This window comes from Ciconia boyciana, chromosome 15 (assembly GCF_034638445.1).
Source record: "Ciconia boyciana chromosome 15, ASM3463844v1, whole genome shotgun sequence".
Taxonomy (NCBI): domain Eukaryota; kingdom Metazoa; phylum Chordata; class Aves; order Ciconiiformes; family Ciconiidae; genus Ciconia; species Ciconia boyciana.
The window spans coordinates 7,848,116-7,869,944 of NC_132948.1; the positions used below are offsets into that span (position 1 = coordinate 7,848,116).

Sequence of the window (21,829 nt, forward strand, 5' to 3'; positions counted from 1 at the left end):
GCGAAGTTCTTTACGCTGAATTTGGCATTTCTTTGTGCTAACCAGGAGAAACTACAGACACATTTAAGCAGTTACAGAGTCAACACGCTTCCAGATACTCACATTGATTACACTGTATTAGAAAATGGTAAATTATTTATCAGGCTTTCTGACTTGTGATTAGTGTAAAGCTGTTCTTGGATGCAAATTGGAATTGTAATTAGACATGTAGAAACCCAGCATCTGAAACCTGTTTTTATTGAAGCAGTGTAAGGTACATTTTTCCTTTTGTATCTAGCATAATTATCAAAGAACACTTTGCACATTAAAAAACATCAATTTATTAAAACCAGAAAGTTTTACATCTGCTCACTGAACTAAAGCTGGTCATCACGATGCCTGGATTTTAGAGCTGGTACATCTCAACTTCTTGCAGTTGATTTTTTTATTCTGCACTGGAAGAGGAAGGCAAGCTCCCCCACCTCTGCCAGTTTATTACTCAGCTTTGAATGAAGCAATTCTTGAACAGAGCTACACTTAAAAAAAAAAATCCAGACAAACAGAACAACGATAAAATCTCTTTGGCAGGTACAGAAGAGACCACAGCCACTAAGAGTCAGCTCTTTACTTCAAGATACTCTCGCTTCAGACACTTACCTGCCAATTCCCTTTAGTTCTGTGGTGCAACTCATTAAAATTTCAAAAGTAAAAGCTGCATTTACATTTGTGTAATAAGTTTAAATGCATTTAAGGTTTTATAGTTTGCCAATTGCAAGTTATGGTCAGCTTTTGAGGAGGTGGGTATTTTGGGTTTTTTTTCCTACTTAAAAGCAATTACTTCAAACTAAACCAAACCTGTGTTTGCTCTGTCACTGACCCCCCTCTCCCCTCAGCCTCCCCCCGCCCTGGCAGTGGCATGTTCACACCCCCAACAACAGGCAGGGTCAAGGACAAGCTCATTTAAGACTGAGTGTGAGAGAGATCCCAGAACAGCTACTGCAAGTAGAAATTTTAATACTTTCTTTGCCTTTAGCCACCCTCCTTGCAGGTGACAGTTGCTGTTCGAACCTGATCTCAAGCATGTGAACAGAAACCAGAGCCTGGTTACAGGACCTTGTTTATCAGCCCAGGCAGAGATTATGGGAAAGAGTAAGAACAGTGATAATTTCATTAGAAATGTGCTGTTTCTTTCATTGTAATTATCCAACTCTTAATTAGTACCAGGTAAGAGCTGTATTTAAAGGTTTCCTCTCCACCGTGAATTGCAGTCCAGGAGAAATGGAGACCTGAGTGTCAAGCCCTGAGCTGCCAAGATGCTTTTCACCCAAAAATGTCAAAGCGCTTTGCACATCCACCTTGCCAGCCTCGCTGCCCGCCCTCACAGGATGCTAGGGGAGAAGGGAAGATACACCACATGCATCCGAAGCAGCAGAACCAAGCAAGTGTCATTATCCACGCTGGAATCCAGCCAAGACCATCTCATCCTGCCCCTTGGGATTAGCAGAGCACTTGAGTAAGTAAATTCAAAAGAGGATTTTGAGAGCCCGGGTCAAACTCGCACCTAGCCCAAGTGCAAGCAGTTGCTCCCGGGTCCTCATTGTAGCCCCCACTCCCAGTGACACCAGGCCCAAAATTGGCTCAGCACCCACATCTAGAGGCCCACAGCCACACAGGAGAGCAAGAGAGAAGTTTCCAGGCATCAGGGCACGCACAGCTATTGCTCCAAGGACATGGTGCCAAGAGCTCAGTCTTGCCAGAGGCAGAAGCTTAACTCTCAGAGAGCGCATGCAGCACTTCGGTGTTTAAAGATGAGGAGGAGTGCAGGGTCACTCCGGGGGCCCCAATATTGGTCTCCCAGCATTCAAATCCACAGGCACATAAGTCTCGCTTGGCTGCTTCCACGGCCAACGGGGAGGTGTCTGCCAAGAGGAAGGCAAGAGCAGCCAGTTAGTCAGCTAGGCCACTGCAGGGACACTGAAATGGGCCATCGCATGTTTAAACACGTGGCCCCTGGAACAGGGCCAATGCCCTGAAGATCTGACACACATAAATGAACACACTGAATCGCCCCTGTATGAAACACTGCAAACTACACTGCCAGGTGGCTCTGCTAGACACCATCCCACGCTTGTGACATGGCTTCACATCCCACCACAGCCATGCGAGGGCTAGCATCGTATCCCTCTGCTTCCAAACCTGACCCCACTAGCAGGGCCACATGGAACAGGGGAAGGATGCCCAGGGCGAGCAGAGGGTTACTGACCTGGTCTCAGCAGGGTGATGCCACAGCCGCCCCCACCAGCCCCGGTCAGCTTGCTATGCAGGCCGTGGGATGCCGTCACCCGGCACAGCCTGTCCAGGGAGGGATGGCCAACTCCGATCACGTTTAAGTGGTGTTGGTTTATATCAAAGAGTTCCTAAAAGCAACCGCACACACATGAGAAGAGCACGCATGGAGAAGAGCACATGAGAAGAGCTGTGAAGAGGCTCTTCACAGCTGTGGCTCCCTCCCCAGCCACCTCCCCACAGGGCCATCTCATTTGTGCTGGGAGTTCGACCACCAGCGCATCTCAGGGCCCAGCAGCACTGGGCAGCAAGGTTGAGGTCAGGGTCTGAGCCCTGGGCTGCTCATCTGTCCTCATCCCCCTCATGATTTGTGCTGCTGCTGCCCACCACAGTGACAGTGGTACGACAGCTTCTGGACCTCCTTGCTCCGGGAGGACAGAGAAAATCCTGATCACCTCAAGCTGCCAGCAGGTATTTATTTCAGGCGTTAAATCAGAGCTCCCCAATGCCTCCTGACTGCTTCACCTCTCCCCTGTCACACAAGTGTTGAGCAGGAGACTGTGCAAGCCCCCTCGCTGGCCGTGGGAAGGGCACTAAGCCAGCATCTCTCATTCCTGGCTGTCACCCTGCCCTGCAATCCATCCAGCATAACTAAATCCAGGGGACTTCTGACACAGCCAAATCCGAAATGGCATTGCTGGAGAGGCGACATGGAGTTACCTCCCCTTGTTTGCATTGTGCAGCACTTCTCCCTCCTCGTGGGCACGGCCTGGGCTGTGAGCCAAGGGGCCTCTCACCAGCACCACGCTGGGAATCTGGCACCCAGCTCAAGTGGGGTCAAGAGGGTCCTCCCTTCAGGGGAGAGCATCGCAAGCCACTCTCCAAGCAAGGCTGCCCTCCAAGCAGAGCTGCCCAGCTCTGGTGAGCTGCAAGTGCATATCTGCCATGCCGTCCCAGCCAGCCACAAACCCTGGTGCTCCTGGAGAAAGCTGCCACTGCAGCAAAGTCCAAATGGCCCATGTGATGGACAGCGACACACAGAGGTGGGAGTTACAGCTTCTCTCCTCCCAGTACTACAGGTGAGGAGTTAAGGAACAGAGGGAAGGGCTTGGCCTGCACTCAGAGCAAGCCTGGAGCAGGGCCAGGAACTGACACCAGGTCCCCAAGCACCATGGTGCCCTCCCAGCTCATAAGCACCATCAGTGGAGGAAGCTCGTTCTCAACAATGCTGGTATGACACCACGACTCAATCATCTCCCTGGTGTGTGGCGGCTGTTCCCCTCTCTGTCCCAGAGGGTGTCACGAGCAGGGAGCCAGCTGAGACAGGACCAGTCCCAGAGAGGCTCCCTAACAGGAGCACTGTGCTCCCTCCTCCAGCCAGTGCCACCAAGCACTTCCCTGCCTGTGGCTCACGGTGAGCCGGGAGGGACGTTGTGCACAGGGAGCAGCAGGAGCCACGCTGCAGCATGGCAGGTGTCAGTCACATCACCCTCCCTCAGCTCTGCCTGGGTCTCCTGCCAACGCCACACAGGAGGGGACGATGCAGAAATAATCCCTCTCCCCCCTCCAGAGCATTTCTGTACTGCGTTTAAACAAATGCGAGGAGATGAATTAGCCAGTCGCATGCAGAGCGCATATATCGCAAGTTCTGTGCTGGGTTGGACAGACGTCCATCTAGAGGCCTCTTTATATGCCTGAGTGAGGGCACAGCACTGTCTATGATGATCCAAGACACCTGTCATCTCCCGATCCAAAATCTGCCAGGAATCGGATGACAGCTTATGACACAGTAGACTAGTTCGATGGTTCAAATACAATGCTGTCCAGAACTGCACATTTCTGAAACAGCCAAATATATATATATATCTGCTGCATATAATCAACTGTGCCTCTGTGGGCAATTCAAGCACAAGACAAAACAACAGATTCAAGACAGAAACCTGCTCACTGCAGTGCTGCTTCCCAGGCATTGTATACAAGGCTGATTTGGCATCTTTAATGTGAGGATCTCAAAGCACACTTCAAATTAGCCCTCCTCTTCCCTGTCTCCCAATACTTCCAACAGTCTGAGCAATAATGCATTACGGTGGAGAGGAGCTGTCTGAAGTTGTGCTGCAAACAGACTCCAGATCTCCCTCAGCCAATGCCACCTCAGCCCTCATTAGGCAGCCCACCCTGATGGGTGCAGAAACCCACCACCCTCTCGGTGCAAAGGGAGCAGAAGGACTTTGCTATGAATCCCACAGGAGACCCTCCTGTGTTTGCTGCAGTCCCAGCAGCAGCTCACCCACATGCAGTGAGGTGGAACACAGCCTGAAGCAAAGAGGAGAAGGCTGCACCAACCATCTGCTAACAGAATGGCCCTACACCGCTGCCACAGGTCGAGCTGGGACAGCAGCTCTCTGCCCCACCCGAGCCAGAGCCCTCTCCTGCACCTCCCGAGAACACTCATGGTTGTGGAGGGGACAACCTGCCAGCGAGAGCGAGGACAAGCAGAGGTCCTCACAGGAAAGCTGATCCAGATGCCAACAAGGAACTGCACTGCTGGTACCAAATGGTTCTTGACCATCCAAGTCACTTGGCACCCAGGGCCAGGCCAGGTTTGCCTCAGCTGGGACACTGCCATACATCCTTACCCCACGGTTGTATGAATCAGTATTACATTGCTCTCAGCACTGCAGAAAACTTCTTCCACTTGGAAGCATGTTTTCCCCCCACCACAGCAGCCTCTCCTACTCTGAACAAAGCCAAGACAAACACAGATCTTTGTATGCACCTCATGCATCAATGTCAGGTCAGCTCTGGGCACAACTCTGTAATTCTCTGGAGCCAGGATGAGCGCAGAGCAATGGGAGCTGGCTTGTAACCAGTCCATCACAAACCAGTGGCTGCTGGGCTCTCTGCTCTTCACTCCAGCCTTGGCAATGACAAAGCAGTTGTTTCACAGGCAGCGACTGCCAGAATGAGCGGGGCTGGCCCGCGGCGGAGGGAGGCAGCATCTCAGCCTGAACTCACTCCATGTTTCTTAGCAAAGGGAAACAAAACCTCCAGAGCTACAGGTCCACAAAGCACCAGGCCCGCTCTCCCCCTCCCTGTGCACTGCTGTGGAGAGCCATCAGCAGCATTTTCTGTCCCTTGGCTCCAGGAACAGCATTAAAAGCAGCGCACACAGACCACGGTTTCACTCGGAACTGAACATTTCCTGCTATCAAATTTTTTCCTAGACCTAATGTTCTTTAAATGACATTTTGATGTTCAACAGTAACAGTGTCTAAAAATACTGGCGAACAAGCCCCTTACCTCCAGCACAGGGTAATACTCTGGTGATGGATTTGCAGGCATCGCTTCCAGAACACTTTGGCACTCCTGAGAAATTGCATCGATGGAGTCCAGCACCGGGTTCATTATAGCAGGGAACTGAGAAGCGGGGGAGGCAAGATATGAGAAGACTGCTCGCTAGTCTTCCAATACCATTGTGATAAAACTGGCCCCAGTCTCTTGGAGCTGGACAATTCCTCACCCCACTTGGGCCTATTCATTCATGGAAACCCCCCCTGCAGAGCAGGGCAATGGTAAGTTGCTCCCACCTGCAGAAACTGGAGGAAGAGAGGGAAACAGGCCAGAGGAAGGAACTGGTGATTTTTGTGGCAAGCCCTGTTAGCACTGGAGAGAGGGAGGAGGCAAGCTGAACCCCCATTCCCAGGGCAGCTGGGTGTTAGCTAGCAGCAGGCAGGAATGGAGTGACCAGAGGAGGGATCTCCCAAGAGACCCCCGTGAGACCTGCAGTCCCACATGAGGAGATCTGAGCTCGTGAGGGTTATCTCCCCACCCTGCCCCAGCACGCATCTCCACCCCTGCGACCATGCACGTGCTGCACCTTCAGGATCTTCTCTTTGACACCAGCCACCAGGACCTTGGTGCTTCGAGGGACTTTTGTGTTGGTCAGCAGGATCCTCAGCGTCGGCACCCTGGAAGCAACAAGAGACATCTCCTTGCCTTCCTTCAGTCCCCCAGCAGCTCCCAAGGCCCAGACAGCTACAATTTCTTCTGCCTCAAAAGGCCTATTTGAGCAAGACACCCAAGATAAGGAGTCCCATTAGTTTTAAAAAAGTTAAGCAGGTGCTTAAGCGCTGGCTGGGTTCAGGCTTGTTCCTCTTAGATACAAGGAACAACTGTACTAGTGCTATAAACAGGACTGCAACATATTTACTGAAATCCACGTTTTTCAAGCAAAATTTTTCCTTTGAAATACTATCTGCGAGACTAGCCAGCAGTAGCCATTAACTGCTAATAGAGCAATTTCATGCACTGCGAAAGATTTTAATGGAGTCAGATTATACTTCATTGGCAGGAGGCAGAGGGAACATGCAGGACCTGGATTTGTCTCTGCAGCTTGGTTTTCACACAGTCCTACCACCAGGTAAGCAAAAAGTTCCCCCTCCCCACAATGTCATTTGCTGCCAGGAGCAGATCCGTTCCTGCTGCCCATAATGCCATGAAATTAATATTGATCCTTTGTGCTGTGTTCATCTAATGTCAGATAACGACCAAACATTTCATTGTTCCCATCCACCCCAAACCAAGACAACACTCAAGCTACCCACACCCACGGCAAAATCTGGCTACAAACCTCTTCCGCCACGCTGTTAGCGATCTCCCATCAATCTCATACCCTATGAGATCCACCCAATGCCTCTAACATATTCCACCCACCGTACGTAAGTGTTATTTTTAAACTTGAATATTACCTCTTTAATGGTGTGATTTTTCCTGATTGGTATCTCAGGGCTCCACCTAAAGTAAAATACATGCATTGTCTCAGTACACAGCGAGCTGAAAGATAACACAGTGTCGTAAGAGACAGAAGGTCTTTCATCTTTGGAACCTTACCCAGAGCATATGACAGTAATTGCAAGAAACACCAGCTAAATGAACCATGTTCTCAGACAGCATGAATCTGCCTAACCCTGCTGACTTAATGAGAGGGTCTGGCCGGACGTAGTTAACCCAATGCCTTTCCCTTTGCTCTCCTCTACTTCGGGATCACATTAAATACTTTTTAAAAGGCAAAGAGTTTGGCCAGCATTAAATCTTTACCAAAAAAAAAAAAGAATCAAGCAGTGATTCCCTGGGGCACAGCCAAGCCTGCAGGTTTCAAACTGGACTGAACATGTGCACTCATGTCAGCAGCCATCCTTCAGCATGGAATTTCATTGTCCAGAAGGAATGTCTCACTTGGCTCCTACTTTTACAGAGGCATTGTGATTAGGTCTCATTAGAAAGATTATTAAAAGTCTCCAAGGACACTTCCAAAACACTTGGAAGTCTCTGCTAATTGAAACTAAATGACAGCTGTCCAACTGCATTTTCTACTGCATTATCCTTGGGACAGGATTAGGTTTCTTTGTTCATGCCAGAATGTTTAAATTTCAGTTATTTGCAGCAGGGTCTCTGCCCCACGGCACTTGCCTGGGGGACACAGATCTCTGGTGTTACTGCAGCCAGTCCCCAACAGCCCAGCTGGCTCCAGTCCCAGCTTACAGATGGGACGAACCAAGACAGGGAAGGATTCCCTCTACTCGGGTCAAACAGGGGGCCTGAATTTGGGAGTTTCTGGTCCCTTTGCTGGACCTCAGTGCAGCGAGGCAATCTGCTGATCCAGTGTCTCTGCAGCAACCCCAACCAAGCCTTATTGTTTGGAGAAATGCAACTTGTGGCATCTGCTCACCACCTTCCCACAGCTGATGCACGCTGCAGTGGAGAACAGAAATGTGGCTGCTGGCCTGCCACCCCATCAACCTCTCCTCAGCACTCATGTTCAGTGCCGGGGAGCAGCACACATACACGTACCCCAGGTACCAACAGCATTATCCACACCCGAGGGATTGCCATGGATCACCTGTTCCCCCTGGAAGGCCCAGCTGTTAATCAAAGTCAGCTCTTCTTCTGTCCACCTGAAAGGCAAAAAAATTACTCCAATACACAACCGAAACCAGCACACAGAGTGAAGCACCAGAGTTCCACAGGAGATACAAAAGCAGCAGGAACCATACAAGGTACCCAGTTGCTGTGGGAAGCCCCAGCACTGCAAATTCCCTCTGTGCACTGCATTCTTTCAGCAGAAAGCGGGCATCGCTGTTTACAGCGCCTAACTGCAGTCAGCACTTTCCTGCATGGCAGCATGTAGAACACATCCAGCCCCATGAGGGGAACTGGCACTGCTCCGCAGACAGAGACAGCACGAAGGGCACAACTGCTACCCAGTGCTCTTGCTGCAGGGCAGCGGCAAGGGAGGGAGCAGATTCAGGAAGAAGATCCTAGCCCTGGCCTAGTGAAGATCAAATTTAACTGAATGCAAGTCCAGACCTATCCCCACCTCCCTGACACTGCGTGTTACCACACATCTTGGCCAGAGATCCTGCTCACCAACAGGCAGCACGGTGTACTTACAGACACAGAAGGCACGATGTGAGAAGAGAATTGTAAAAGTTGCATTTCACACATGCAACTTCAGCCCCTAATTGCCAGCTGCTCAGCTGCGGAAGCCTCACAAATTGGGTCAAAAGGTGTAGTTAGAACTGATTTACTATCTCCAGCAAAGGCTTTGATTTTTAGGGATTAACTCCCAACACTTCAAGCTGCACTGGGTGCTAGCACTTAGAGCACAGAAGGGAACCAAATGCAGATCCAGAAGGTGTTATGCTAAAAAACACAAAACCAGGTCTTTCCGTTGTCTTAAAAGCAGTCACATAAATTGGTAAGTGCTTTGAGAGTTTAAATGCTGGCAAAGAGTTTGATGCTGGGTCAGATTCAGCAAGGATCAAGGCCCCTGACTGAACATACTAATTAATGGGCTGTAGCAATACAAAAAGCAAACGCAAAGCTGCCAGTTACAAAGCAATTGCTAGCTGTAACTTCACCACAATTCCACCACAGAGATTTCTCCCTCAGCACCTCTCAAAACCCCACTGCTCTGGGCCTGCTTCTGCAAGGCATGCACCAACACGACCACCTTCGAACTCAACAGTCTATCTCAAACCCTGGCACCCCAGGGTTTGACTATCTCAAAGGACTAGCTCAAACCCTGGCACCCCAAGGGAAGCTTGACACCCACAGGGAGCCAGCTAGCCCTCCTGCACCCTGCTGTAACACACTTAGACTCACACAGGCACACAAATACACATCTCTGACCCCCCCCGGAACACAGCGCTGCCTGCTCTGCAGAGTACAGACACACAGCACACATCCCAAGCCACCGTTCAAATGGCCTAATGCACAGTGGTATCAGATATCCCAGCATCAGTGATGCTCTGCAGAGATCAGAGTTCATGTTTGGTGCAGCGAGAACGTGCATCCGACAGGTTTTTAGAATATGGGGCCCAGAACAGGTATTACATGATGGAGCAGAGGCACAAACATGGATTTTGGAGAAGCATCACACAGTCTTACATAAAATAACAAGAATGGTCACTGGCTACTGCTAAGGCAAGGCAGAAATTCTGAGAGCCACCTGCTATCTGGAAGCTGCTTCCTTCAACTCCCTGCTTCCCTGGGCCTCAGCTGAATGTCTTTATCCATTTCCACACACCTTTCATTTCACTTGCCAATATTTAATCTGTGAAGCATTCAGGAAAACAGCTCACACCACTGCTACTCAAAATAGAAGCGCAGTTTGCTGTAAACCACTTGTTTTTAATCCTCTTTGAGAGGCTGCGATTCTTCTTTACACAGGAGTCATTATATCACGCTGTTCTTTTCTTGCGACGTTAAGCAAAAACCTTCTGAAGTCTGACACCCCCATCTCTCACTTACCCCTCTGCATGCCAGCTGGAAGAAAAAAAATTACGCTGTATTCAAGCTGAAGCTAAGACATGTGAGCAGGGAATGAAGACATCCTCGCTGCTCGCTGCCTGCTTTGGAATTGGCCTTTCATTTCTCATGCCGTCTGACTATTTAGGAGATTTGCCTGAGCACAGCATACAAACTGCTCCGCTCTAGGAACGTGTTTCTGGGTCAGGCTGCAAACTCTGTTTTTGAAGCAGAACACAGTCACCCCCTCTCGCTGTCTTACTTTCAGTCCCACACAAAATCCACAGAAGCCAACCATAAAAGGTTGCACCTGGCACCAAACGAACAATAGAGGGTTCTGCCACTCCAGCTGCGATATGCATCTTTAAACAGAGCCTCCTCAGACACACAGCAGAGCAGACCAGTTTTTCAAGACTGAACTCCAAGGGAAAGCAACCAAGGGCAGAAGGAAAGAAACGCCCTTTCACCAGCCACCGATAAAGGGGAAACTCAGGCAGGGGATCAGAAGGAAATGTACCACATGCAGAAAAAAAATTCATGTGAAAATGCAGAAAACCCAGAAAGGATCCTCAACTCCTTGAAGACTCAAAGCAAAACCTGGAAGATGCTCAGGGACAGAGAGGAAAGAGGTTAAAAAGAATTCACTACATTAAAGTGTGTGTTTTATTTGCTTAGCAAAATAAAGCATTTTTTTTTTAGTATGTATACCTTACAATAGACAAGGGAAATGGTACAAGATTTACCAAGTCTCTGCATCCAGTTGCTTTCATCAGGAGAAGCGAATTGTAAACACGCGATCAGAGCCCTGGGACAGGGCACGTCTCCGCTGCTGGAAACACAGGGCAGCAATAGGAGAGGGAGGGAAAGGAGCTGGGCTCAGGGTGCCACTGCTGCGGCCACAGCCATAGCCCAGGAATTGGCCAGAGAGACCAAGAGACATTCCAGTGCCAGAATCTGTGCAGGTAAAAGGAAAGACAGGGCACAGAGAGCAGAGCTGCCCTGGGCCGTGCATCCAAAGCAGGGAGGCTTCCCAGATGCATTACCTGGCTGTGGATTCTCCCTCCTTCAGAGGGCACAAGATGGCTCCGCACGCTGTCAGCAGGGCCGCTGCCAAGCAAACGGCGTAGGCGGCACTTGAACCCAACCCAGCTCCTGTGGGCAGCTCAGACCACACCAGTATGTCCACACTCGGAACATCTCTGAAACACAAACACACAGGATGTAACGCAACGACCTTGAATTCCATCTTGAGACAACATTTCAAAGGCAAAAGATGCCAATTAGGACTGATCACAGGAAAAGCTGGTTGAAAACTGGCAACATCAGCACATGCATACGCATCCAACACACACACGGGCTTCACGAGTGCTCAGTTAGCACAGCTGAGTAGCCTTGCTAAGCCATTGTACTAGAACAAAGCCTTGCTGAATTGGATCTATGATTAGCACAGCTTGTCAAGCTGCTAGCAGGGGCACTTAGTAACTAAATACTTGAGTAGCACCATAAAGACACCCTTCAAAGATTATTGTAAACATGATTTTAAACATATTTCTAAATAAATCCTAAATATCCCAAATCCATAACTGCATAGTTACATCCCACTGGAGCCACAAGCTGACGGGGAAGATGAAATATGCACATATCTGTGCCCACATGCCCCTTTTCTCCACTGAATGTGTCCGGATTGTGTTACAGACCCTAACATCAAACCCAGGAGCTTTTCACTGGCTGGTGAGTGACATGAGCTATGAACTGATGGTTTCAGAGCAGGCTGATGACAGCCCCAGTGCTATCACCAAGCAACTCGGAGACTGCAAAGCAAAACACGATGCAGCTACACATCATAATTCTTTAACCTTTGATTCCTTTGCTATGAATATCGAAGTCAGGTTCTGACTTAGTTTAAAATAGCAAGCAGTGCTGCATCAGACATTGCCCTGAGCAAGTTACCTGTCCAGTAACTTACACTGATATCATCAGCAGTGTTGGTCAAGTTCAGAAACTGGAACAGCCCTGAGCTGTGGTTACCCCAGGTTGTCATATTTTTAGGGAGATTCAGCCCACAAGAGGGATCAGACTTAGCTCAGACAATTAATTCACAGCTCATTTCTGTAGCAGTTTTTCTAACCTAAGCCAGGATGAAATGAGCTGCCTGCTGGAGGGAGGGATGTCTGTCTCTGCTGCTGTTGACTGTGCAGGAAGGGTGGGATGAACTGCTCTGACTTAAGCACCTCAAAGCTAGATGCCTAAATGAGAGCAGAGGATTCCCAGCCCACCTGTTTGGAGCACCCCACCCACCAAACAGCTCCGCTCTGAAGAGTATCTCCCGAGGTGCTCAGAACCTAAATGAAGTGAGATTCCTTGTAATTTCTTATTTTGCCTCAAAGATATGGTTTCTTCCTGTGCTCTTATAGAAGCAATTAATGGTGAGCAACACTCAAGACAGTATGTTTATTTTAGGGCAGGAAGATAGCCTTACCCATACTTAGCCGAAATAGCCAGGCACATATACAGAAAGGCAAGAGTAGCAAGGCTCTCGGGAGCTGAGGCTCCGGCAGCGATTCCAGCAAACTCTTTCAGTGTATCCAGCTGTTCTACGCTGGGGGACTTAGATTCATCAAAGTCAGCTAAGGAAGCAAGCAGGGGAGAATTTAAACACTTAGAAACCAGGGAATTGTTAAACTTGAAAGCAGTATTTGCAAGAACACCTCCTGTTATAGTAGACAGAAACAGACTGAGCCAATTTCAGATTTCACCTACAAACTTTCTACCTGAGGATTCATGATAAAATAAAAACAAAATCTCCACCAGCCACTCTGAAAACCCAGCATTTCTACACCCCACACCTGCATTGTATTACAGCAACTGTCTCCTTGCCTACACTTGCCAGTGCACCCATCCATCACTATGTAGAACTTGGCAAGTCACAAACTCTTTATTAAAGAACGTGGATATTCCGATGCGCTTCACACGAGTCTGGACTCCAAATGGCCAGGAGCAGGCATCAGAGTAAGAGAACTTTTGGTCACTGCTGAGAGAGGTTACCAATGCTCTGACTCGGCAGACTTTGTTCTGCCTTCTGCTAAGCAAACGGTGCTGATGAGGATCACAGGACTTAATGCCAGGTCCTCTGGAGAGAAATGGCACAACCACCAGTCAGGGCCTCCAGCCAGTACAAGATGCTGCAGAAATTCCAGTGAAGGCTGGCATGGGGCAGAGACGCAGGAAAACAGGCCCCGTATCCCTGCCTTCCCCAAGAGTTCTCAACTCAGACCAGCTTCAGAGAGACTCCTTTTTGGCCCCCCATTAGTAATGCACCTGGATGTGGTCCCTGGCTGGCTTCTGTATGCATTACAACACCACTTGAGCAGCAGCAGCACTAGAATAAGGCCCTGGGAACCTGAAACAGGAGGACACAGCCACAGCAAGGGCCACTCGCGATACCAGAGCATCAGGTAGGTACAAGAAGCACACAGAGGGAGTGCGCGTGCCTGAGCTGGGGCTGTGCAGGGACACGTTAGTTAAGCACACACTGAGCGTGGTCACAGATGACAAAGCCCAGCAACACTCTACAGGGGGAACAAATAACCCCGCGGGGGTCCCAGCACAGTCACCGGGCAGAAGGCACCCAGCAGGGCTGACAGCCCCACACGACACACGGGCAGCGGCTTCCTCCTCCCAGCGCTTGCCTGCAAACCCCCTCCGCAGGGCCTGGAGGCAGGAGGTGTCCCAGCTCCTCACGACGCCGACGCCCGGCAGGCGGATGCACACCCTGCCCTCAGCGCAGGGCCGCAGGCGGAGGAAGGTCCTCAGGTTCAGGGCCACGGCCAAGGCCACCTGCGGGCGAGGAGAACCGGCGTGAGGTGAGGCGAGGCGGGCCAGGCCAGAGCCCCGGGAGCCCCCGGCGGCGGCAGGCCCCTTACCTTGCCGTGCACCACGGCGTGCTCCCCGTGGAGGATCACCTTCCCCGGGGCGGACAGCACCAGGCTCCGCTCCCACATCTCCCGCAGCAGGACACGGCCTCTCAGGAGGCCCGCACCGCCGCCCAAGCTGCCCAACTCCAATCGCGCGGACTGACAGCGCCGCTCACCAATAGGAGCCGCGCCCTGCCCCGCCCTCCTTGCTCTTAAACCAATAGCCGGGATCCTCCTAGGGGCGGGATTTCAGGAAGGCCAATCGGAAGGCGGCGGTGCGGAGTGGTGCGGCGCTGGGGTGACAGCGCGCGTGGGTGAAGGAGGGACGGCGGCCGCGGAGGGTCAGGGAGCGGCGGCCGGCGGCTACGGTGGCCGGGAGGGATGCTGCGGCGAGCGGCGGCGGTGGCGGCGGCGGGCCGGGCCCTGCGGGGGCCGCTGCGGGCGGCGGGGCGGCGGCAGCGGAGCGGGGCGGGCAGGTGAGCGCGGGGCCAGGGCCGGGGGCTGGGCGGGGTAGGGCCCGGTGCCCCTTCTCACGGCCTGTGCCTCCGCAGCCCCGACGGCGGCCCCCGCGGCGACCGGGCCCCGAAGATCTACACGAGGACGGGAGACGCAGGTAGTGCCCGGGGGCGGCGGGGGGGGGACACACACGACACCAAGGGAGCGCGGGGCAGAGCCCAGCCCGACCGCCGCGGCTCCGCCGGGCTGGGCCCGGTCTCTGAGCGCCTCCCCCGGGCCTTTCCCAAAGGCTTCTCCAGCACCTTCACCGGGGAGCGGAGGCCGAAGGGTGACCGGATCTTCGAAGCCCTGGGAGCCACGGACGAACTGAGCTCGGCCATCGGGTAACCCCCTGCCCCAGGACCCTCTCCCACTGCCGGGCGGAGGGGCCGAGGAGGCCCAGCCGTGCCCTGCCAGGGTGGCCGTGCTCTCCGGGAACTCCCCGCCAGCCCGGGGAGTTCTGGCCCCGGGTAGGCCGAACCCAGGCCCTCCACATGCACGAAGGCCTCGCGACACCGTCCCAACCCCCTTCGGTGGGGGTCTTCTGGGCGTCCTCTTCCGTCAGGAACGGCTCTCCCAGCCCCACCGCCCAGCAGGAGGGAAGGGGGTTCGCTGCGGACCAAACTTCTCCGGAGGGTTGCACTGACAAACAGCCAGGAGTGTCCAAATCCTGTGTTTTTCACATGGAAAAACACACATGCACAATCGCGGTAACTTTTTCATTTCTAGACAACTCTTTTTTTTTTTTAACCTAGGCTTGCTGGTGAATTTAGCAGTGAAAAGGGCCACACGTTTGTTGAACAACTTCACAAAGTGAGTACTAATGATAATCCTCGCTCAGTGCAATCCCTTCATCTGTGCTACTGAAATGTATTTTTAAAGTCTTTAATTTTAGACACAGTGCTCCCACTGACACGCAGGAATTTAATACATTTAGTATTAAAATAAATACTTGAGACTCTGACCCTTGGTTACTCTCTAAGAAATGAATTTCTGTAACCAAGAAGGAAACTGGTAGGTCAAGTGATTAGTTATGGGCAGACAAACATATCTCTAGATTTATTCAGGCGTGTTACTGTACACAGTTATGGACACAAGTCTTGTTGTCTCATAGCCTCATATTTGAAACTGGGGTAAAGTAACCATGTGGGCGTGATGGTGGGGGACAGGTCCCGCCGTGGCAGTCTGTGAGTTTTGCTAGTTAGCTTTGCTGTGCACAAGAACACAGAAGGAGCTAATCAGAGATTTTAAAAAGCTTTACCAGACTGCCTCTCAAGTATCCCGGGCTGTGGAGAGATGCCCCTCTTGGAAGTGGACGTGACATCAAGCCAGTGCTGTCTGCAGCTGTTTGTCATTGCCTTTCTTCCAGAGGTTACTGGTTTGGTGTCCTACCAGCGAAGGGATTATGTGAGCACTCCCCAGTCTGCTTTCTGCAAAGTCAGCCAGGGTGGTTTAATGTGCCAGTGAAAACAAGTACATGCGCTAATCTGGCTTCTCATAAAGCAATTAGGGAGCACTTATCTGATCCCCCCTGCCAGCAGGCTGGGGGATGATGAACAACAAGGGTAGGATCTTCTTTAATCAGCACAACCAGCTGTCGCCTCCCAGAGCTTGCTGCAGTTGTACCGGAGCATCAAAGGCTGGTTAATGAAAGCGCTTCTTATTTTTGTCCTGATTGCCACATCTAGGTCCAGTGTATGCTGCAGGATGTGGGCTCCAACATCGCGACACCTCTCTCCTCAGCCAGGGAGGCTCACTTGAGTAAGCCCCGCAGTACTTTTCCTGGGATAACAGTTCTTGAATCACAGCTCTCCTTCTAGACTGGTGCTGGGGAGGCTGTTCTGGTATGTGGTAGTTAGAGCTGCCCAAGGGCTGCTCTGCAGTGTGTGTCTGGTGCTGAATGAAGCCACACGTGGTCCCACAAGCTGCTGCTGCCTGTGTGTGACTCAAGCCATGTCAGTTGGCCTGGGGCACTGCCCCAACACTGACACCCAGCCACAGCTGCTGAATGGGGAGCCAGCCCTGCTCTAGCAGGAGGATTTTTTTGGGATGCTTCTTAGGACTTACTCATCCGAGAAATATCAAAGTAGAGCTCTGTCTGTAGACCGAATTGCTTCTGCATTTCTTTTAGTTGTTTCTTCTTTTCCCTCTGCAGAACGAACATCTTTTAGTGAAAAGCCAGTTCGGGAGCTGGAGCAGTGGATTGACAGTTACTCAGAGCAGCTTCCTCCGCTCAGAGCTTTCATCTTGCCGGTAGGTACTGCTCATGCCTCTCACTGACTGGAGAAGGCTTGCTTTGTTAGGGTAAATCTGCTCTACCACTTGCCGTGGCAAAAAAACAGGTTGTGAGGCCATTATCTGCATGGACAAATACCAAAAGGAAAGCAGAGAGAAGGACCTGGTTGAGTTAAATTTCCACGTCCTACTGCATTCAGATATCTCTTCCCAGTCGCCTAGCCATAACATAGGGTTCAGTTGCGTGTGTGTGTGAGATGCGATAAGCTTTGCTGCAGTTATACAATAAGGTGGATGGCTGTATCTGTTGTTAACAGACATTGATGCGCTGTTTCATTGTTGTTTCAGTCAGGAGGTAAAAGCAGTGCTGCTCTCCATTTTTCCCGAGCTGTCTGCCGCAGAGCTGAAAGGTGGTGAGTGTTGGCTGTAGTGTAACAGAATAAAATTGATAAAAGGTGGTCAGAATGCTACAATGATAGCAAATCATTGCAGTTGGAGCAGTCAACCATAGCTATATTGCACTCGGCCAGAGCTTGAGTCAAGCTTCATGTGTTTGTATTACTCAAATTCCAGGAGTGCAGTCAGCAAAAAGCCAGTCTCTCTTCCCTCCCCTGAACTGGGTCGTCCGAGCTGAGAACTTCAGAAAGAACAGACAGGTTTATGTTGAGATGCGTCTACGTGTTCAGCTCGTATCTGGTTTGCTAAATGTATTTTGTAGGCTAGCACGCATGGAAGCTGGGGCACTGGCAGGTGTGAGATCCAAGGAAGCTTTAAGATGTTACTGCCCACACCCACCTTGTCCCACTTCTTTATTGGAGATTAAAGCTCCCCTGGTAAGGTCCGTAGGAAAAAACTCTTGTCTGCTCATCATGTAAATCTCATGCAAAGTCTCTTGTGTTAGCCTGAACCTGCTCATCAGCAGTTCTAAGTTGCTGGCGGTTCTTTACTGAAGCTGCTGATGTGCAGGAAGATGTTTCTGTGGATGTGCTCTGCTGCGAGGACTGCTACTCTGACAAGATACACTGGAGCAGCATGATGTTTGAAAAAGGAACATCACAGTCAGTGGTTTCTTGTCAAAAGAAAGCTAGAAGGAGGGCTGTACACCAGTCAGGAGGAAAGGAACAGCTCTGTTCCCTCCACAAAAGAAGGGTCCCTGTTTACCTGCAGAAAAGGATAATGATCCTTCAGGGTATTAATCACCTGCAAACTGCTCCCATTGTTCAGTGGTACCCACTGATGAGCAGCCGTTAGAGGAGTGGAGCTCCGCTCCTCCAGAACAGTTACAACTATTAGTTGCATTACGTAGCCACCACAGGCTCTTCTTGGGGAGGTTACCAGTGTTCACACTGTGCTGTGGGGAGTTGGAATGGGGACTCAGGTGAGGTTGGGGTGTGAAGGTCGGTGTTCCAGCAAATCGCAGTCATTTGTGCATTCAGAGCTAGAAAGTTAAATACACTAAAAGTTTCCTTTTCTTGTTCTAGTGTGGTTCCGTTAGTACAAGCAGGGGAAGCAGATCCAAATGTGGCCAAATACTTGAACAGGTAAAAAAATAAAATCCCAAACCCTTAGTCTGTACTACTAAGCGTGCCTGGTGTTGCTCCCTTAGTCTTGGGATAAAACTGCGGGTTTTGCCTCTCAAGAAGCTTCCCTTCTAGAATAAGATCTTTGAAGTTTCAGCAAGCAGCTTGTTAAAAAATATTGTTGCGAGGCTGCAAAGTATGTTTACAGACACTGCTGGGGTGCTGAGGGAGCAGTCACTTAACTTTCTTATTGAAGGCCATTTTGGAAATCACTTCTTGTGTGGTCTCTCTGCCTTCCTTTACCTGCAGTTCTTGTGCTATGCTGTGTAGTTGTGCATTGCTGGATACAAACACACCTGGTGCGCGAGGTGGTTTCACTGCTTTTCCCTTGGTTTCCAGACTGAGCGACTACCTCTTTGTTTTGGCACGTTACGCTGCAATGAAGGAAGGGAAGGAAGAGAAAATATATGTAAAGCCTGACCCATAACTGGGAGCTGGAATGTTTGTTTCCTTGATCACGGGAAGCTAAATCCAGCAGACTGTTTTTCCCCATCAAGGAAGGGAAAGAGAACAAGCCTGGATTGGAAATGTGAGCTGCCAAGAACTTCCAGCTTAAATAACTAGGACCTTGTTCATAAGTACTGTGAGGAACACAGCTGTTCTGTTCACTGGGCCTTGTCCAAATATCCCTTGTATAACACTGCGGTGATGGCATCAGAGTTACTGTTTGCCCTGGGTTGGAGCTGAGGCAGGAGACTTCAAAGAACTACAGCTGATTTCTAGAGATGTCTTAATTTCCCTGGGCAGTGGCAGGTGCTGTGGAAAGGCTTTGACAGGACTCTGAGGAATGAAGAAGAGAAAACAATCAGCTTCTCTTCAAAGTCATAATGCTCGTACAGAACAGCAACTGTGTAGAGATTCAGGAACTCTGTCCACAAGCTTTGAAATAATAAATGTGATTTACTTGTACCAAAGGGCCCTTAACTGTCATACTTTAATATTGAGCCCAGCGTGCTTTTCTTTAAGTTGCTTTCAATCCATCAGCCCTGGCTGAAGCTGAGCTGCGTAGATTTACAGGAATGCACTAAGAATTTTTTGGCTCTGGCTGCCTCTCTTTATGCATGTGAAGAATGTCTCTGTGCTGACAATCCAGTGCATCCTCTGCCAGGAACGGGGCTCACGCAGGATAGAGGGATTAAAGGAGGAAAGGCCAAATCCTACAGGTCATGTGCAGGCAAGATGATTCTATGATTCTAAGCTCTGTTTAGGTAGCTGGGGTTAACTCCACGTGGAGCTGCCCCTCCGAGCACACAGACCCCTCTCAGTTTGGTCACAGCATCTCCCTCTGGCTGCAGGTACCCGCTCAAGGAGTAGAGCACTTGTTTAGTTTTAGTATCTATCTACTGGGGACCACTCAAGTCACCAAGTTTGCAGATAAAGGGGTTGTGATGAGTAGCAGGGGCCTGGTGCCTCCTCAGCTGACAGCTAGAGTTGGAAGAGAGAGGCTAACACCTGAAGGGGTTCATAACTCACACACATTGATGTCCACATTGACCTCAGGAGCGTCACTGTCATGGAGCCCTCAGCAGAGTAGACTAGAGCATGTCCTAGAGCTTGGAGAATTTGGCTGCAAACATCACAATAGCAGATCACAGTACTTCAACAGAGAAGACACCCTCTTCCAGCTTCCTGATGGACTGAAAACTGCCCAAAAAAATACTCTATGTAAACAAGTGCATTACAGCCAGCTGAATGAGTTAACACCTTGCTGCCCATGCTGCGTAGAGAATACAGACAATTACAGTTCTACAGTTAAGTCCAAGCCACTTACAGCTTGGAAATATAATTGGGAAGAATACGCGTCAGACATGGTGGTTTAAGTCTTCCCCTCCTTGTACAGAGGAGCATCACGGAAACCTGTGGGCGGTGAGGTGATTACACATCAAGGGTGCTTGCTCTGCACTAAGGGTGCCACTTTTAGTGGTGGGAGCTTTTTGGTCAGTCATGCAGCTTCCTCTGTTCAATTATTTAAGTAGAAACAACCTTAAACTTGCTTCCCGAAAGACTCTCTCTGGCTTTGTGTTAACTTTTTAATCAGATTGGGGTCAGAGTGAAGAATGCCCAGCGCTAATAGATACTGCTGTCTCATTATTCACCCCTTTTTTTTTTTTTAAACAGATATTTCATGGCTATTGTTAATGCACATTTTTCACAGAGTAATTTTCCAAGCCTTAGCCTGTAACACATCCCAATGACAAATGCTCTTGATTTGGACTGTAGCGTCAGCTGCAATGTCACATCAGACATTTTCTCAATGCCTGCTCCAGACAGGCCATCCAGTTTTATGATAGCTCTGTCTCAGTGATCACTACTGAACCTCAAGAATCTAGAGGCTTTTCAAGTTTAATTGAATAAAATTCTTTGCAATATAAATTCTTCATGAATGCTATATAAATCAGCTCTGGGATGGATTTATAGTATTTTCTTTTTTTCCAGCTGGGGGGAAGAAATCTCACTACTGTTTTGGGACCAAAGCTAGTATTGTTTTGATTGCAAGGAGAAATAAATTTAGCTACTACACTTTAACATGATGTAGAGATTAAATTTATTAGGGTGCAGTCAGCTTCCAGCTTCCCCCCTCTCCCTTTCTACCCAAACATGTCTGTCCAATTGTTTCTGCGGGGCTGAAGAGGGAGGCTGGTGTCTGGGGTGACCCTGTTGTTTCAGCTAAGCAGGCACAGTGGGCCAGGGCTTGAATTTAGGAGTGAGCACAGATCAGGCTGAGCGTGTTCCCAGCCCCGTGGGCTGCTGCAGCTCAGCAGAGCTCCGCAGGGGCCATGCTTGGCCCTTTGAGAGTTCACAGCACGCAGTGTTTGTCCTCCGCTTCCCCACCTTGTCGTACAGCTCTCGGCTGTATAAAATGGATGCTTCTGTCCTGAATGCTGTCCCCAAGGTGCACAGGGGAGCCGCTGGCCATTAAGCTGCAGCAAGGCTTGGGTCCTCAGGCCCCGGTGCACCCTCCGCACTGGGCTGGGAGCAGAGGCCAGTGGTGGGAGGACGCTGGGGCTGAAGCGGGGACCTTGTGCACAGAGTTCAGCAAAGGAGTTCTAGCGTGGCCGAGCTGGCATCTGCTAATGATCAGAGAGCAGCATGCAGTAATGCATGAGAGCCTGGCAAGACAGCAGGCAGGAGTGAAGTGTCACTAAAATTAAATACAGGCCTCAAAACAAATAAAGCTCCGTTGCTCTAGGTTAGCATTTGTTTTTCCAAGTCCTTTGTCCCCACCCAGCAAATCCAGCCATACAGCATAGGGATTCCAGTGCCTGCACCTCATTAATATAATGGGAGGAAGGCAGATGCTTTGTCCGTACTGACCGTATGCAGAGCCCAGATACATTCCTGCCTAGCAGGGTTCCTTATTTATGATTACGTCGGAGCTGCCAGCACAGACATATGTTGCTAAGGGTCGTTTATTCTTGTTTGTAAAATGTATGGCTGCTCCTAGCTTACACACTGTCAAAACTGGAAGAACTGGCCCCAAAATCTCTTGCTGCATGATTGGATCAGACGCCTGTACATCTGTTAACGCTG

The 21,829-nt window shown here is 50.2% G+C and overlaps 2 protein-coding genes across 4 annotated transcripts; one reads left to right on the plus strand and one right to left on the minus strand.

Annotated features, from left to right (window-relative positions):
- Positions 1-221: 221 nt before the first annotated feature.
- Positions 222-14,154, minus strand: MVK (mevalonate kinase). Of its 2 annotated transcripts, none has more exons than XM_072879869.1 (10): positions 13,998-14,154; positions 13,764-13,911; positions 12,554-12,701; positions 11,118-11,273; positions 8,116-8,219; positions 7,014-7,059; positions 6,143-6,233; positions 5,566-5,682; positions 2,243-2,396; positions 222-1,898 (listed from the first exon to the last, which is right to left on the minus strand). In XM_072879869.1, the coding sequence occupies exons 1-10, from the start codon at positions 14,073-14,075 to the stop codon at positions 1,747-1,749; spliced, it is 1,194 nt and encodes a 397-aa protein (XP_072735970.1). In that variant the 5' UTR covers positions 14,076-14,154; the 3' UTR covers positions 222-1,746. The 2 variants fall into 2 exon arrangements, with proteins under 2 accessions (XP_072735970.1, XP_072735968.1); XM_072879867.1 differs by having other exon boundaries at positions 6,143-6,326.
- Positions 14,155-14,332: 178 nt separating this feature from the next.
- MMAB (metabolism of cobalamin associated B) lies at positions 14,333-20,780 on the plus strand. 2 transcript variants are annotated; one of them, XM_072879873.1, is made up of 9 exons: positions 14,333-14,464; positions 14,540-14,601; positions 14,734-14,827; positions 15,239-15,296; positions 16,172-16,244; positions 16,639-16,736; positions 17,067-17,131; positions 18,200-18,259; positions 18,638-20,780. In XM_072879873.1, exons 1-9 carry the CDS (start codon positions 14,370-14,372, stop codon positions 18,723-18,725), a joined length of 693 nt encoding a protein of 230 aa, XP_072735974.1. In that variant the 5' UTR covers positions 14,333-14,369; the 3' UTR covers positions 18,726-20,780. The 2 variants fall into 2 exon arrangements, with proteins under 2 accessions (XP_072735974.1, XP_072735975.1); XM_072879874.1 differs by lacking the exons at positions 18,200-18,259; positions 18,638-20,780 and adding an exon at positions 17,292-18,190.
- The last annotated feature ends 1,049 nt before the right edge of the window (positions 20,781-21,829 follow it).

Coding starts and splice junctions, on each gene's coding strand:
- MVK (XM_072879867.1), bottom strand. CDS start 14,075: ATGTGGGAGCGGAGCCTGGTGCTGTCCGCCCCGGGGAAGGTGATCCTC. Junction 13,912..13,997: donor ACGCCGTGGTGCACGGCAAG/GTAAGGGGCCTG, acceptor CCTCGCCCGCAG/GTGGCCTTGGCCGTGGCCCT. Junction 7,060..8,115: donor TAATGCTGTTGGTACCTGGG/GTACGTGTATGT, acceptor ATTTTACTTTAG/GTGGAGCCCTGAGATACCAA.
- MMAB (XM_072879873.1), top strand. CDS start 14,370: ATGCTGCGGCGAGCGGCGGCGGTGGCGGCGGCGGGCCGGGCCCTGCGG. Junction 16,245..16,638: donor AGCCAGGGAGGCTCACTTGA/GTAAGCCCCGCA, acceptor TTCCCTCTGCAG/AACGAACATCTTTTAGTGAA. Junction 16,737..17,066: donor TCAGAGCTTTCATCTTGCCG/GTAGGTACTGCT, acceptor TTGTTGTTTCAG/TCAGGAGGTAAAAGCAGTGC.